Raw genomic sequence first — 17869 nt, forward strand, 5'->3', positions numbered from 1 at the left:
TGTCATTACCACTCTGTGTTGATCACAGTAGCTTTACAGTAATTATTAAAATTGGGTAGTATGATCCCTCCAACAATATTCCTCTTTTTCAAAAGTGTTTGATACTCTAGTTCCTTTGCCTTTCCCTGCAAATTTTAGTGTCAGCTTCTCTGTATCTATAAAAATATCTTGCTGAAATTTCGACTGGAATTGCATTAAACCTATAGATTAATGTAAGGAGAATTGACATCATAACTAGGTTGATTCTTGCAATCTTGAACATGACCTGTCTCCCCATTTAGGTCTTCTTTATTTCATCATTGTTTTCAAGTTTTCAGCATACTGACCCTGCACATATTTTCTTAGATTTATTCCTGTTTTCTAAATTTTATTTCTAAATGTTCACCGCAAGTTATTAAAAATACAATTGACTTTTTAAAATTAAACACATATATATTTTTTAATTTATTTATTTTATTATTTCTTTTTGGCTGTGTTGGGTCTTTGTTGCTGTGCACGGGCTTTCTCTAGTTGTGGTGAGCGGGGGCTACTCTTCATTGAGGTGCGCAGTGGCTCACTGCGGTGGCTTCTCTTGTTGCAGAGCATGGGCTCTAGGCGCGAGGGCTCAGTAGTTGTGGCTCGTGGGCTCTAGAGCACAGGCTCAGTAGTTGTGGCACACAGTCTTAGTTGCTCCGCGGCATGTGGGATCTTCCCGGACCAGGGCTCAAACCTGTCCCCTAATTGGCAGGTGGATTCTTAACCACCATGCCACCAGGGAAGCCCCTACAATTGATTTTTGTATGTTCATTTTGCATCCTGAGCCTTTGATAAGTTCACGTATTAGTTCTAAGAGCGTTTTCATAGATTCTTTAGTATTTTATCCATATGTAATCAGGTCATCTATAAATAGGGCAGTTTTATTTATTCCTTTCCAATCTGTATATCTTTTATTTTTCTTGCCTGTTTGCACTGGTGTGGCTCTCCAGTACAAGGATGAATAGAAGTAACAGAACATCCTTGCCTTGGTTCCAGGGTTAAGGGAAAAGCATTCAGTCTTTCACCATTAAATATGATGTTAGCTTCAGAGTTTTCTTAGATACCCTTTATCAGACTCAAGTTCCTATTATTTCTAGTTAGAGATTTTATCATGAGTGGATTTTAAATTTTGTCATGTGCTTTTGCTATACCAGTTAATATGAGCATTTGGTTTTTCTTCTTCATTTAATATAGGAGGTTACATTGATTTGTGAATGTTAGACCAATCATACATTCCTGGGATAAACCCCACTTGGTCATAGTGCATGATTCTTTTTATTTATTGCTATATTTGATCTGCTGTTGGTCTACAGTTTCTTTTGCTGGTAATGTGTATGTCTGGCTTTGTTATCAGGGTAAGGCTGGCCTCACAAACTAGGTGGGAAGCGTTCTCCTCTCTTTCCTCTTCTGAAAGAAATTGTGTAGAACTGATGTTATTTCTTTCAGTGTTTTGTAGAAACCACCAATGAAACCATCTGGACCTGGCATTCTGTTTTTGGAAAGAATGCAATTTCTTTATAGATATAAGACAATTCCAGTTATATTGACTCTTCTTTGGTGAGTTTTGGTAATTTGTGGTTTTCAAGGAATTGGTACATTTTATCTACGTTGTCCAATTTAGGTGCAGAGTTATTTGTAGTATTTTTTAATCCTTTTAATAACTTGTCAGAGCTGCAGTGATATCTTCTCTTTTATTCCTGATATTAGTCATCCGTGTCTTCTCACCTTTTTCCTTAGTTTTGCGAGATCAACTTTATTAATCTTTTCAGAACATCAGCTTTTGGTTTCATGTATCCTCTCTACTGTTTCGCTGTTTTCTATTTCATTGATTCTCATTCACCTCTTTATCACTTCTTTCTGTTTGGTTTGGGTTTATTTTTTATTTTTCTATTTTCTTAAGGTGAGAGCTTAGATTACTGATTTGAGACTGTTCTTCTTTTCTAATGTAAGCATTTAATGCTATTAATGTCCCTCTAAGCTTTAGCTGTATCTTACAAATTTTGATGTTCTAGTTTCAGTTTCATTCAAAATATTTTTTAATTTCCCATGAACTATCCTCTTTGGCCCATGGATAACTTATAGGCATATTGTGTAACACTGGGATCTTCTAGTTATCTTTCTGTCATTGATTTCTAGTTGAATTCCATTATGGCCAGAAAACATACTTTGCATGATTTCAGATTTTTAAATTTAAGATTTATTTTATGACCCACGATATGGTCAACCTTGGTAAATGTTTCAGGGGCACCTGAAAAGAATATGCATCATCTTGCTATTGGGAAAAGTGTTCTATAAATGCCAAATAGATTCAGTTAGTTTCTACTGTTATTAATTCTTCTATATCCTTGTTGATTTTCTGTCTACTAATTCTATCAATACCAGAGAAGAGCTTTTGAGTCCCCACCTATTACTGTGGATTTGAGTACTTCTCTTTTCAATCTATCACTTCTTGCTGCATGTATTTTGAACTTCTGTTCTCATTTAGGATTATTATGTCTTTTTGATTAGTTGAACCTCTTACTGTCATGTAATATTGATATCTTTCCTCATCGCTGTAATCTTCCTGGATCTGAAGTTTACTGTATTTGATATGAATATGTTCACCCTTTTCTTTTGAATGGAGCAAACTTGACAAACTCTTAATTATTTCTTTGCAGGGTTTTGGGATTTCTTACATAAACAATCATATCTGAAAGTAATGACAGTTTAGAGTTTCTTTCCATTTTTCATACCTTTTTATCACACTCAAGGACTTTTTATGACTTATTCTCCTTAGAATGGCAGGGATGGGCATGTGCCATTGCTGCTCTAATATATAATCTAATCTAATAATATAATCTCTAACATTCTACTCAGATTTAAAGCTTCCTTCTATTTTATTCTAAAGCGTATGCAGCAGTTTTCGCAAAGCATCTCTCTCCCTTGTCCTTTGTGGGTTTATAGGCATGAAAACAAAGTACCTCAGTTGCTGCTAGCAGCTATATTGTGACCATGAAAAAAGCCAGTCTGAGGAAAAGGCCAAGACACAGGTGAAGGCAAAGCAAAGAGAAATGGGGAGAAGGACAGCAGGGGCCCAGATCACAGGGCCCTGGACTCTCCCTACCTTTGGACGCCCTGTCACCTGAAACAGTCTCCTTATTGTTTAAGTCTCTCTGGATTGACATCTGTTACTATAATTAAAAGCATTCTAGGTGATACAAATGATGAACAGTTTTCTTTCCTACAGAACTTGAGAGCCTTAAATAGAAATATAGACTGTAAGTTCCTAAGAAGAATCTACACTGTGCCACATGCTTCACAGTCCAAGGATTTTTTTCCCACAGAACAAAACTTGATAAAGAAGGAAAAGGACATGCTTCTGTCCATGTATTCAAAAACATCATATGCCCTGTGTTGCAGGCAGCCAGAGAGAAGAGATTCCAGGCAAGAATACAAATAAGGAGGACACCGCAATAGTCAAGGGTAGGGACACAGATGACAATGAAGAATCAGAGATGAAACAGCAGATATATTGATAGATAAATTATAATTCAGAGAGAGATTTGCAGGAACTGACTGGATACGGAGGGGTGAGGAATGACCTCGGAATACCAAGAAACATGCCCTCTATGTCACGGCTAAGGTCACAGATCCCTGGCAAAGTGACCAAGGTAGAGTCTTTGATGTCATTGATTAGGGTCTGGTCAACCATCCGGGTGGACTGAACAGCCACCATCCCTTCTTGGTCCTTTGGGCAGAAGCCTCTAATTTTCCTTTTGGGAACTGCTTCTCCCCACTTGCAGTCTGTGTGGGCATGCAATCTAGTCAACTCTCTACGCTCCCACTGTCCCCAAGGGTTGGCCAGGTCACATGACCCAAACCAAGCCAATGAGACTCTCTTCTGCAATGGAATCCTGAGTGGCCCAATGACAGAAAACAACTGGGAAGTAACCCTTTTTTTTTAACTTTTTAAATTTATTTTTTTATTGAAATATAGTTGATTTACAATGTTGCGTTAGTTTCTGGTGTACAGCAAAGTGATTCAGTTATACACATATATATAATTTTATATATATGTGTATATATACATATATATATATATATTCTTTTTCAGATTCTTTTCCCATATACATTATTATAAAATATTGAGTATAGGGCTTCCCTGGTGGCGCAGTGGTTGAGAGTCCGCCTGCCGATGCAGGGGACATGGGTTCATGCCCCAGTACGGGAAGATTCCACATGCCGCGGAGCGGCTGGGCCCGAGAGCCATGGCCGCTGGGCCTGCGCAGCCGGAGCCTGTGCTCCGCAATGGGAGAGACCACAACAGTGAGAGGCCCGCGTACCACAAAAATATATATATATAGATATATATTGAGTATAGTTCCCTGTGCTATACAGTAGGTCCTTGTTGGTTATCTACTTTATATATAGTAATGTGTATATGTTACGCCCAAATTCCTAATATATCCCTCCCCGCCACTTCCCTTTGGTAACCGTACGTTTGTTTTCTATGTCTGTGAGTCTGTTTCTGTTTGATAAATAAGTTCATTTGCAGGGAAGTAACCCTTTCGAAGGTAGCCTCTGAAGAGCTGTCCTGTCGCCCTGCACCTGGTCACTCCTTTGATTTTCTGAGCCACCCCCATCCTTCCCAAATCTCCATTTTGGCTTAAATTAGTTCCTTCTACTGCTGCAACCAGAGAACCCTAATAGGTCACGGGGAACCACTGGTCCTCCGCTCCAAGTCATGCAGACAATTTCAAAATGTGATGTGTCTTGGAAATTAGCCACCCTCAAAGGCTACTAGCCCATCACTTCCTAAGAGCAGACTATTTTATTCTGTAAAATGAGATCTGACATCATGACCTTTCCAGATCATGACCATAAGAAGTTCCCCATGTTCGAAACTAAGGTTCAGGAGAACTTCAAACATATTTCTAATCAGACCTTTCAGGGCCCCAAACTTAAAACATCAGTATGAGAATTTCCAGCTACATTTTACATTTTCCCTCTTTGTTTTGAGTCCTGCAAGAGTTTTGTTTTGTTTTTAACGTTCATTTTAAAGAATTTGGAAATTTTTAGAAAGTACCAGCAGCAAGAAACGAAATCACTCCTAATCCTACCCAAAGGTAAACACTACATGCTGAACTGTCCAGTCCTTCCAGATTTCCTTCCAGCGTGTTCTATGTACTTTTTTAAAAAAAAAATAGTGTACAGTCTCAACTATGTATGCGCTTCTGTACCCTGTTTCCTTATCTTAAACATTTCTCAAAAGCCCTTAAATTTTTCTGAATGTTAGGAAAACACTAAGATTGCTACAACTGCAGAGATGTGTCAGAATTTACTTAATCATCCCACTAACGTTAGACACTGAAAGTTTTCCACTTGTTCCCTTCCTGCAGAATCATTAAAGTACAACGATACAGAACGCTGGTGTCAGAGCCAGCAGATCTGGGAGCAAATCTTAAGAACTGTCCTTCTCTTACCAACTATGCACCCAGCAGCAACACATACTCACCTGCTCAGAGATTTGTGCAGACAACTGAGGACAGATCAGAACCTACTCTGAAGTGGCGCTGTGAGGATGCAACAGGAATATCTGTAAAGTACATGAAAGTGTCTGTTGGAGGACACTCGCAACCAAGAGCAGCTATGAAAACTCAACCAAGAGCAGCAACAGTGCCCATAAGCAAACAGCTAAAAGCTCTGCCCGCTTTTCATAGTCCTTATTTTGTAAAGGTCCCTATTTGGTTTATTCGTTATGTAGGAGTCTGTAGGGGCTTTGCAGATACAGAAACTGCTCTTCTTTCAACATAGAGCTTAAAAAAAAAAAAAAAGTACTTTCAAAGGGTCCTCTTCTTACCCCTTCTGGTGAAACTGCAGTGAGGAAACAAAGTGAAGAATTTTCTATCGGCAGATTTTCATTGTATGCTCTTTGTGGTTGGCTACCTACAAGACACTCCATTACCTTAAATGAATGTGACAGTTTTATTTTTATTCATGTCAAGAGCGGTCCATTAGCATTTCCAGAACCACCTAAACTGAAGTAACTGGAAGGACCCTGAGGCTGCTAAGATCCACCCTCAGGAGACAGCGGACCAGGGGGAGCATTTGCCTGTACTTGACCTACTTAGGACGCCACCTACTTATGGTCTGCCCCTTTCTTAGTCTACTTCTGCAAAATGGAGCTACAAAGAGCACCCCATGCCTATCCACGTTGCCATGAGCCAATAAAAATAATGCCTATAAAGAACACAGCCCAGTCCTTGGCGACAGGGGACACAGCTGTGTCTTCTGTGGTTCTGCTCTTCCGAATCCATGAGGGACTGGATTTCCCTGCCCCAGCTCAAGTGGCACGGGGTGTGTGATCTTCTCTGGCCAATGAATGTGAGAAGTGACCTGGGTCACTTCCAGGAGGAACCTTAGGAGCCAATGTATGATTCACCACATCTTCATTCATTCACCCACTACCATCACAGAGGTGCACGTGGAGCAAAGCCTGGGTCCTTGAGGGGCCACCCCCAGTCCCGCCTGGCCAGAGCCTAAGCTACCAAGATCCTGAGGGTTTTAACATGGACCATCGTGAGGAATGCAATAACTAGTAGTCACCGTGAGTTTGAAATGACTGAGGCCACCAGTATTATTAATATCTCAAGATGTTTCATGTTTGCCACTAAACATAGAAAAACTGGGTTTGATCTGGGAAAACAAGACAAATGGGTATCAATTGCAACTTGTAATTTTCAGGTACTTAAGAATATAAATAAGGCCTGAACAAGTGTCTCATGTCAAAGAGGCTTTCAGCACAGCAGGGGATCGTGGTCATAACTATAATGTATTGAGTGCTTACAGGCTGAGGATATCCTATTTATTATCTTATTTAATCCTGGCAATCAGCCCATACATTAGGTGTCATTCCAGTGTGACAGGATGAGAAATTCTGTTCTCATGGTTCCTCTCCCCACTGTAAAAAGGTTTTAAAATTTATATATATATATATATATATATATATACACACACACACACACACACACACAAACACAAATTCTGACATGAGAGATGGTAGGTATCAGCAAGAGAAAACTTTGTTATCCTAAGGACGCTCCTCTCTGAAGGACCTGACAGATTCCTGGACACCGTGAGAATCTACAGCCACCCTCCTATGATGGAGACAAAGAATGACCTTTCTCATAGCTGCACACGGAAGGAGAGAGCAGCCAGAAGGGACTGGAGTGAGCAGGGGTACAAGGAGGATTTCAAAGACAGGCAGTGGGACAGGAGAGAGATATACTCCTGGTTATTCACCTGTGGCAGAGGCTCCCTTCCTCCAGTCTTATCTAGGGGAGCTTTGTGACTAGTTCAAGCCAATGAGATGTAAACAAAGGTGACATCTGTCAATTCCTGGTCAAGGTATGTAAGAGCCAGGATGCCATCTCTACATCCCCTCTTCACCTTTAGTAGAGACTGAAAGCCATGTATTGAGATTGGGGGTGGATCACTGAATCATGCATGGAGAACTGTCCTGGAAAGCCCCCTGACTCCCATGACATATCACATGAGCTTAAAACAAACTATTGCTATGTTAAGCCACTGAGGTTCCAAAGCGCAGGTGTTACCATGGCAGAACCTAACATCCTAATATTGAGACAACATGGAAGACTCGAGGCTAGGAAAAGAACAAATAAACCCAAGGAAATCAGGAGGAAGGAATTTAAAAATTAAAGAAGAATTTACTACAAATAGGGAAAAAAATGCACCAATCAAGAGCTAACGAGAAAGAAATTTTTATAAAACTAGATTAAACCTAAAAGCTGATTAGGTGTGGGGGGCAGGAAACACTCTAGCAAAGCTAGTCCAGGTGAGAAAAGAGAGAAATGCAAATTAGGCTGACAAAGGAGATACACGTATATACTCAAAAAAGATTCTATTAAATTTTAAAATCATCACAAAATTAATGCTTTTCTATAAAACAGGTTACTAAAAATGACTCAAGAAAAGATAGAAAACATAAATAGTCCAATGATCACTGAAGAAATTGGGAAAGCTGTCAAAGAACTACCTCCAAAGAATGTCCTGGAAAAGTCGTTTCGAACCTTCAAAGAACAAGTAATTCCTTACCTCACCATTGCACAGAAAAAGAAGAAAACTGACAGTTCATTTTACAGTGTTATCAAAATGTGACAAGTTTAGCATAAGAAAAGAATTCACAGGCTCTCATATATGAATACTGAATGCCAAAATCCTAAATAAAACAACTAAATCTAGCATTGTATAAGAATAATTAGCAAACCATAGTCAAATAAGATCAACTGCAGGAAGGCAAGGAGAGCTCAATATTAGAAAATCTACTGAGGTTCAAGAATGTAAAACACAAGGTCCTCATGTGCAGGAACTGTAAGAACAATCATTGGTGTATCCCCAGCACAGAAAACAATGCCTGGAACGTAGTAAGTGCTCAATAAATATCTGTGGCATAAATTACTGAGTGAATATATTAATAACTTAAGGGAGAAAAACATGATTATCTCTAAAGACCATGATAATATAGTTAATCAAATTTAACTTTAATGCCAAAGAAAAACTCAAAGTAAAATACATTTATGCAGCATGTAACATGATTAAAAAATAAAATCTCTCAAACCAATTATCATGCATTTCCACAGAGGATAAGAAGAAGACAGGGAAGTCCACATTTTGCCATTTATTAACCAATATTTTAACACTGTTCTACAAGTCCTAGAGAATGCAATTAGACAAGAAAATAAAATAAATATAATACTGAAGAGGAAGAAGCAAAATTACTATTCGTAGAAAATATTTATGATTGCTACCTGGAAAATTCAATAGACTCAATTTTTTTAAAGTACTTAAAAATAATGAGAAAGTTTATGAAGGTGATTAAGATATACAAAAATCAATAACTTTCCTACATTCCAGCAATAAAGAGTAAGGAAAACATAACAAAAGATTCCAAACATTAAGTCTACAGTAATGACAAATTACCTAAAGCACAGAAGCAAAATTATACAGGACGCAAGTAGACAAAAACTAGTTTATAGGATCATAAACAGACTTGAATAAACATACCCTATTCCCAGATGGGAAGAATTATCATACTAAATACTGCAAAACTGTCAGTTTTCCCCAACTTAATGCATACGTTTTAAAAGATACTAAGGAAGAATAAACCAATGAGCGAAGCCAAAAGAATATAATCAACTTTTTTTTTAAATAAAAAAGCAATTTGTAAATTAGCTCTGATTAAGGCACAACAAGATTTTTAGGCAAAGCTGTTGAGTCCTAACTGCCAAGCCAAGGAGCTTCCCCAGATGAAGCTGAGATGAGGGGCCCAGACCGACTCCACTGCACCCCCCACCCAAAGCCTGGGATGCACCAACCCATCCCTGCTCACCTGGGCAGTAGAGCCCACCTTAAATCCCTGCCAACTGGCAGGTCAAGAGAACAAACTAGAATCCTACAAACAGACACAAGTAGATGAAATCTTTTAGTACATAATAATGATGACGTTTCAATACAGTGGGTATGAGTTACATCATTCAATTTCATATCACGGTAACTGTTTAAAAAAAAAAAACTAAATGTGACACCTACGTGATGTCCCACACCAAAATTAAAGAATTTGATGAATTGAAGATTTGATGGCAAAATAAAATTATATAAATGGTAATGAAAATGTATAAATATTTATGTCATCTTAGGCTGAGAAAAGTGTTCCAAAGCATAACATTTAAAGCACAAACCATAAATTGATAGACTTGAGATCACGAAATATTATAAATGACATAAAACAAAATATAAAAGGCAGAAAAAGCTACAGGGAGATGTGCATGGCATAAGACAAAGCTTGTATATGCTTATTAACAATTACCTAAAAGTCAGTAAGAAAACAGTTATGAACATGACTTTAAACAAGTGGGGCAAAGGACTAGGCAGCAACTCAGGAAAGGCCATGAATGTCCAGCAGACATAACAAATGCTCAACCTCACTAGAAATTTGAGAGGAGAAAAGAGGTTTTGGTTTTATTCGGGTAATTAACAAAGTTATAATATTAGTTGCTGACAGAATTGGGGAGAAGAAATTAGCAATTCTTCTGAGGATGAAAATAGAATATGTGTGTGTGTTCATATATATAAAACGTACATTCACAGTCTTAAAAACTTACATATTCTTTGGCCCAGCAATTCTATTTCTAAGACTTCATCCTAGGAAAGTAAACCCATAGGATATATTTGCTACATGATTACCAAAGGAAACCGGCGGACTCTAACGGAATATTATATCGTTGAAAAACTATGCTGGAGACACACTATTATTGACATGGGATGATATTCAAGATGAAGTGGGAGGGACTTCCGTGGTGGCACAGTGGTTAAGAATCCACCTGCCAGGGCTTCCCTGGTGGAGCAGTGGTTAAGAATCTGCCTGCCAATGCAGGGAACACAGGCTCAAGCCCTGGTCCAGGAAGATCCCACATGCCGCGGAGCAACTCAGCCCGTGCGCCGCAACTGCTGAACCTGCGCTCACGAGCCCACGAACCACAACTACTGAGCGCATGTGCCACAACTACTGAAGTCCGCACGCCTAGAGCCCATGCTCCGCAACAAGAGAAGCCACCGCCATGAGAAGCCCGCGCACCCCAACGAAGAGGAGCCCCCGCTAGCTGCAACTAGAGAAAGCCCACGCGCAGCAATGAAGACCCAACACAGCTAAAAATAAATAAATGAATTTTTTTAAAAAAAAACAAAGGAGGAAAAATCAGGTTGCAAAACAGTACACACCAAACCATCTCTAGCTCTTTAAGAACAGATATACACCTATGAAAAAACTTGGAAGACCATATCCAAAATACTCACTGTGGTCTCCAGGTAGTGAGATTACTGGTGATTTTTTTTTTTTTTGCCTTTTTGCCCACCCATGAGTTTAAAACTTTTCTACGATAAAGTATCACTTATGCAACCAAAAAGAAAGTTTAAAAAAAGTAGATTGAATTCTGTGGGAAAATAAACATTTATCCTAAAAATAAACCCTGAAGTTGGAAAATGAAAGCAAAAACATCTGCTTCCTGGACAGAAAGGATAGTTTAAAATTGCTCGACAGCCACACACTTCCCACAGGCAGTGGGGTGCCAGGTGCCAGCTTGCTGGGAAGCCCTGCACCGAATAGGAGAGCCCTAACTCTCCCCGGCTCCCCCCAACCCGCCCCCCAGCTTCTCTCCAACCCACAACTAACTTCACTGGGAGCTGAAGCCTCAGGGTATTATCTGCTGTCGTTATCAAAATAGCATTTGAAATATATGTTGTCATAGCATTTGAATCTCTTGATTATCAATAAAAGAGCTCCTTACTTATCCCCTCTAAAAGGAACAACCATAAATTAAATGACTGTTTTGCTCACATGACTACGGATTCACTCTTTCTAGAGAAAAAAAATTGCTCCTTGTCACCCATCATGAAAAAACGCTAATGACTACTGATACATTTCTTTGCTGGATGGCCACTGGGAGGGGAAGTCATTAATTGCTGTTGAAAGGAATGGCTCCCTCGCAATGACTTGCAGGTCTGGGAGAACAGAATTCTGCAGGAAATCCTGACGACTGAGGGCTGTACAGCAAGGAGCTTAGGAGACAGGAGCAGAGAATATTCCCTCCAGATTCGCTAGCCCGTTCATCAGTTTGTGAGTACATTCTGTTCTCTGTCACACAGACACACCACAGCAGGTGGCCAGACATGGGCTTCCATAAAACTGATGAAAAACTTCGCTTTGAGACCTCATAAACGTGCACCTTGGGGGACAGGATTGAGTCTGCCCAGCCCTGCTGGCCTAACAGGAGGACGTGGTCCCACTCACAGGGAATTAGAGGTGGGAGCCAAGCAGTCCAATGACTAATTTGCAGTGACCTTTCCATGATGCCCTATGGATTGGATCATGGCTCTCAGGAGGCCTGCTGATGGGCAAGGCAGTGTCTCAGAGACACCTTCAAGGAAAAGATCCTCGCTGGCTTCGGCTGCTGTGGCCCAAGCAAAAAATGCCTGCAGCACCAGTGCTCCTAGAGGCTGCTGCATCCTCGGCATCCATCTGGGTACCACTGGCGACTGCAGTGACATCCTGAGAGCTGCACAGCAGCAGTGAGGCTCAGCCCGGCTCTGCACCAGAAACCGAGCCCAATCACGGTGGCAGGCTGAGCGGTCTAGGAATGGAAGACGGGGGCTGTGCAGACCAAACTTGGCCTTCCACTCACCAACTCACAGACTTGAAAACCAAAGAATCCAACCCCACCGGCCCTGCTCCCGCCCTCCCACGCCTCTCTCTCTCACACTTCCAGAGCTCCTTGCCTACTCCTGGGCTTCTTGAATGTCCCCCGTTTTGCATGAGAGCACAGAGTCCACTGACGGCCACCGTTGGGCAGCGGCCCTGGGAATCTAAGAAGCCCCTTACACTTGGGAGGCCAGCGTTTTTGGAGAGCTGAATGGGCAAGAAGCAGAAAATGACAAGGAACCTCACCGACCATTTCTTGGGCACCTGGTGTAAGCCAGGCTCCCTTTAACTCTTAACAGTCTTCTGAGGCAAGGGCTACCGTGACCCCCACTGTGCAGATTGAAAAAAAAAACCCTCCTCCTCCCCAGGTCAAAGTGTCAGTTTTACTTCCATTTTCTCGGTCACTTAGCAGGTCTCTAAACCTCAGCTCAGGGAGACCAACCCACCAATTCCACCCAACACAAACCAAACACCACTCGCAAGAAAAATACTCTATGCCTTTCAGGATGCCTCTCACCCCAGCAGCCGATAGACTCTCCTGAAGGCAAAAAAAAAAAAAAAAAAAAGCAACGTAAGTCAGGCATGAACTAGTTCCTCCCTTAAATCTTGCTCTGTCCTTCCAAAGCCCAGCTGTGCAGCTGTGTTCACGCCTCTATACGCCCCTGCCCACCACAAAATGAAAGAGGCCCGGTGTCAGGAGCCTCTTGCATCTCTGTCTACGATGCAGGGATCCCTTGCTCACTCATGCCTTCGGCTGCCAAAGAATTTCAGAGAACAGACTATACACCAGGCATTAGGACAGTTATCCCTGCCTTCGAGGAACTTGAAGTCTAGTGGGAAAGGTAAACAAGACGAGACAAAAACAATGCATGCCTTGCAGACACAGATTCCAAGAGAGAAACAGGGATTTTGTTTACCCTGCACTGCAAGAGGCCCTGAACCAGCCCAGAGCCTAGCACACAGCAGGCGTCCAATAAGCATTTACTGAATAAAGGAAAGAATGAACGAATGCCACGTGCATACAATCCAGTAGCAGTTATAGCATATGCCCAAAGATACTTTGAGCTACTATTTATGGAGCATGCCCTAGTGCTGAGCACAGTGTTGGGTGCTTTTCAGGGGTAATCTCAGGTCCTCATTGCCACAATTACCACATTACTGTTACCGAGTCCAAGCCCGTGCTACTCGCTGCATGACAGGCCCATAAATCGAGAGACGAGGTGATGGGGCAGGGAATAATGACTTTATTCCGAAAGCCAGCAGACCCAGAAGACGGTGGACTCGTGCCCCGAAGAACTGTCTTGCCTGAGTTAGAATTCAGGCTTCTTTTACACAAAAAGGGGAGGGGGTAAAGGCAAACACTTCCTGGCTCCTGTCAGCCTCCAGAAGGGAGGTGTTAATTTCTTCCTCCCTGCATTCACAGGTGGGCATGGTCAGGATGTTTCCTGTGAGCTAAACAAAGGTATTTTAGCTTAATGATCATGACCTGGGAGGCAGGGTTCCCAGAGATGGGCCATTATGTGTAATTTAAGCTTATAGGCAACATCCCTTTAGTGACTGACTTGTAATAGAACACAAAGGGTCTTCCCTATTACATTACCACAGGGCAACTCTTGTTATGCCCATTTTGCAGATGAGGAGACTAAGGTGCAGATTTCAGCTCAAGATCCCGTAGTCAGTAACCAACCAACCAGATCCATCGCACCCGAAAGCCGGTGCTAGCTGGAACCATTAGGCACATGGTGGTCCAGTCTTGAAGGGCCAGGGATGCTTCCCAGAGGATGAGCTGAAGTGAAAGGACAGAGAGAGTCCAAAGCAGAAGGAATGTGTGCAAAGACGGGAGAGGCAGACCAAGGAGGAGACGAAACTTTTCCCAGTTAAGTGCAGTGGGTTTGAAACTCTTCCCAGATGCTGGTACCCTCTCCACGGAGAGGTGAGCACTTCAAGAGGAAATACCGTTAGCTCCACTGAGTACGTGTAAGCACGGCAATTCCTACGTTGTTAAAGGGACTGGATCTGACCTCCGGAGGTTTTATATTCAGAAGACCTCCCAAACCCGCAACTTATGGAAGGCGAGCTGGGTGAAGAGCCGTGAGGAAGGGCACCGCTCCAGCCCACCTCTCAGCCTTCCCTCAAAGACAGGAACGTCGGCATTTCAAAGACATGCAAGGACAAGAATCCAGCGGCTTGTTAAAGCCACGCCACTAGGTGGTCCACCAACCCCACACCTGAATTCCAAGCATCCAATCCTATTGCTTCCACGGATTCAAGAAATTAAGAAGCAGTGTTAGCATCATGCCTCACTACATTCTCAGTAAGACAAAGGCTGCCCCTTTTATTTACCTGCATGGACCCTACGGCAAACTCTTTTAACCTTGTCAGTAAACATGAACTGAGCGCCAACTGCCTACAAGGCACTGTGCTATATACAATGAGCATTAGTGGCGATCTATACATTCTGTGGTACTGTATTTGTAAGAAGTCAAAAAAAGAAAACTAAGCATTTCAAAGAGTGATGAGTGCTGTGACAAAAACGAACAGGATAATGGGCTGGGCCGTGAAGGAGCGGGGGGCTCTCAAAGGCCTTTGAGCTAAAGACCTGGATGATGAAGAAAAGGCAATATGGGAAGAGCGGACCCTCAGCTGGGCAGGGAAAGTGGGAAACAGCTCGAACAAAGCCCCTAGATGGAAATGAGCTTGGTGCGTTGGGGGCAAGGAAGCCTATCGTGGCTGGAGCACAGTGGAGGAGGGGCGGGCAGGCGGGTGGGCGGAACAGGAGTATGGAAAGACAAGAAGGGGGTCAAGTCGGACAGGGTCTTGTAGACCCCTGGAAAGACTTGGGGCGCTTGGTGCACTGAGATGCCCCTGGAGGCTTTCAAGCAGCAAAGCGGCACAAACTGGTTTTTGCTCTAAAAGGTTCACTCAGAATGTCACCAAAATGGATACAAGTTAGTGATACTCAAGAGTGGGCTGGCCCCCACTTTACCCGGTGCAGGACACCACGGATGCCATCTGACGAAGAGCCAGAAATTCATCCACACGCCAGCATCCACCAGAGACTCCATAAACAAGTGGAAAGTACCTCTTAGTGACCAGCTGCTTGGACTTCCAAGAACGTGCTTTCAAATTAGTAAGACCACCTGGTTCCTATTCTGAAACCCAACTTCTTCCCTTTTTCCCTTGGTCATTACATCCATGGATGAGGGTGGAAATCAGGTTTTATGCCCAAGGTTCGTAAATCCTACCACTTCAAAACAAGTCCTGAAGAGAGAAAGAGCTGTGTTTCAGGGGCGCCAGGGAGGAAGCGTGAACACCTTGTTACCATTTCGCTTCCAGCACCAAAGAGACACCCCAGGATCAAGTGAGAAGGGCAATCCAAGTCTACGGTCAGGGGCCTCTTGGTCACGTGGTTGGTCTGGTGCGATGACCTGATGACAGAGGCCAGCCAGCAGAGTGATGCAGAAATCAAGTCACCAAAGACATGTCAACTCAACTGTCATCTGCTAAACAACCCAGACAGGACAACACTGCTTCCGCGTCCAACATATCCAAAGGCAGCCTGTGTGCAGCTATATCTGTGGCAATGCCATGCCAGAAATCTGGGCTAATCTGACTCTGCTATTCATAAATTCTCCCCCATGTGAAAGCACATGTGTTTGGGAAAGGAAAATGCATCCAAGTCAATTTTAGACATGGTTACTTGGAAACCATCTGGCGTCCCTGGAAGGATACGAAGCCACCACATCCCCTGCCCTCAAATGCCCACCATAATCAGGGCAGTATGCTTACATGGGCATTCAGTGTCCCCAGTTAGGTCCCCACTCCCGCCCTACCAAATGCCAGTTCGGGCTCCATTTCCCACCCAAGAAAGGTATTGGGTTTCTTGGTAAACCTAGCGGAGGGCCCTCGATGTGTTGAGCTCGCACTTGAACTGCACCCAAGGCTGGGTTCTCTGCTTTCTGCCGCCGGCCTTAGTAGGGAACACCTGCATTCCTTGACCACAGCAACAACAGAAATCCCTCCCCAGGGACATAAGTTCCACGAAAAATCCCCTCTACCTAACCACCCTGCGTGCAGAGCCTGTCGAGCTTTGGAAGAGAACCACCAGAACCCTTCTGTAACATCAATAGAGCCTGGCACCCCGCGGAGCATCTTCTGAAGACACTAGCCCAGATGTAGCCCATTTTCACCGCGATGACAGCCACAGCCGGCTGGGTCTCGCAGCGTCCTAGGGCCTGGCTCTTCTTGACTGTGAGGCCTCGGTCCCCCTCCCCTACCTGGCTGTGATCTTCTGCTTAACTCATCTTCCAGAGGAGCTGGGCCTCCCTTTCCGCAGCCTCCCTCCCTCCCTGCGCTGAAACCTGTCTCAGAACCAAGCCGACAGCAGCGCCATTCCACCAGCACCTGCCCTGCCCCCGCTTCCCCCACCCCTACAGATGCTCTCTCCACCACCTAACGCCTCGACAAACCCGGCCAGGAGAGAGATCCAGAATCTCATACGGTCAGAGCCCCAGGAAACAAACACGGCAGGAGGCGCAGGCTCAGCTCTGCCAAGACGACCAGGCCCAACACTCCCCCGGACCCCCGAGGAGCCCCGAACTCGGCCCAGGGGAAAGCATCTTCGCAGGGCGACCGCGGTTCGGCGGCCTCCAGCGCCATCAGAGCGAACACCTGTTTCCAGGAAGCTCTGGGGCCAGAGGGAGAAGGGAGTCCCGGGGAAAGACAGGGAGGACGAGGTGAAGGGGCAGCTGGGGACGCAGGTAAAGGATGCGTCACAGTTTGCGCTTGGCAACCGGAGCCCCGGAGCAGCGGGCAGAGCATGAGAAGGGGTCCGGGAAGTTCAGGGAGGAGGGCTTGCGCCCGCGAGCGGCGCCCCGAGGGGGCGAGGGCCGGCAGGGAGCGAAGGGCGGAGGGCCGGAGGCCGGCGCGCCCGCTCCATCACCTGCGCGCCCGGCGGATGCAGGCTCGCAGCGCACCCCGGCCCGCGGCGGCCAGCGGGTGACCTACCTGCCCACCGTCTGGTTGGCCAGCTGGCGCATGCGGTTAAACTGCTTCTTCATCGTGGTCCCGCTGGCGCGCTATCCCGGGAGCTGGGGAGGACGGAGCAGCCCGGAGCCCGCCGCAGGGTTACATGGCTCCCGCGCGGAGCCTCCCGGGCGACGGCGGCGGCACTGCGGAGCCTCCGGAGCCGTCTGGCCCCGAGCGCACCTCCCTCCCGGGGGCTCCACCGCCTACTCCCCCTGCCGCCGCGGCGCCGGCTGCCGCATCCTCCTCCTCACGCGCGCCGCGGCGCCTTCATCCCAACGCCCGGGCCGCCCTGGGCGCCGCCGGGTCCGCCCCGGCTGCTTGCCCCCAGCCCAGCTCCGGCGCGGGACCCGGGTCTCCGCAAGCTGGCTGGCCGGCGGCCGGGGGTCCCCGCTGCGCCTGTGCGGAGGGCGCCGTGCATTCTGGGACTTGTAGTTCCGCGCCCGGCGCCCACCTTCCCTCTGCCCGAAGTTTCCACGTGCGGCGGGGCGCGGAGGTGGGCAGAGGCGGCGTAGCCGGCGGCTTTGCCCTTAGCATTCTAGGAAGGGAAAGGTTTTCCTGCTTTAGAAATAAAGT

At 44.8% G+C, this 17869-nt stretch overlaps 1 protein-coding gene across 4 annotated transcripts in view; it reads right to left on the reverse strand.

The window, feature by feature from the left end:
- The window catches only part of ARHGAP44 (Rho GTPase activating protein 44), a 143240-nt gene extending 125571 nt beyond the window's left edge, over nucleotides 1–17669 (reverse strand). For 3 of the 4 annotated variants that reach the window (XM_067715606.1, XM_067715605.1, XM_067715607.1), the window contains exon 1: nucleotides 17276–17669. In XM_067715606.1, coding sequence (XP_067571707.1) covers nucleotides 17276–17328 — 53 coding nt within the window. In that variant the 5' untranslated portion in view covers nucleotides 17329–17669. Of the gene's footprint in view, nucleotides 1–16737; nucleotides 17035–17275 lie in introns of those variants that run through there. The other variant, XM_067715608.1, reaches the window with a different exon arrangement.
- Between the last annotated feature and the right edge of the window lie 200 nt (nucleotides 17670–17869).

Source organism: Pseudorca crassidens, chromosome 19 (assembly GCF_039906515.1).
Source record: "Pseudorca crassidens isolate mPseCra1 chromosome 19, mPseCra1.hap1, whole genome shotgun sequence".
Taxonomy (NCBI): Eukaryota; Metazoa; Chordata; class Mammalia; order Artiodactyla; family Delphinidae; genus Pseudorca; species Pseudorca crassidens.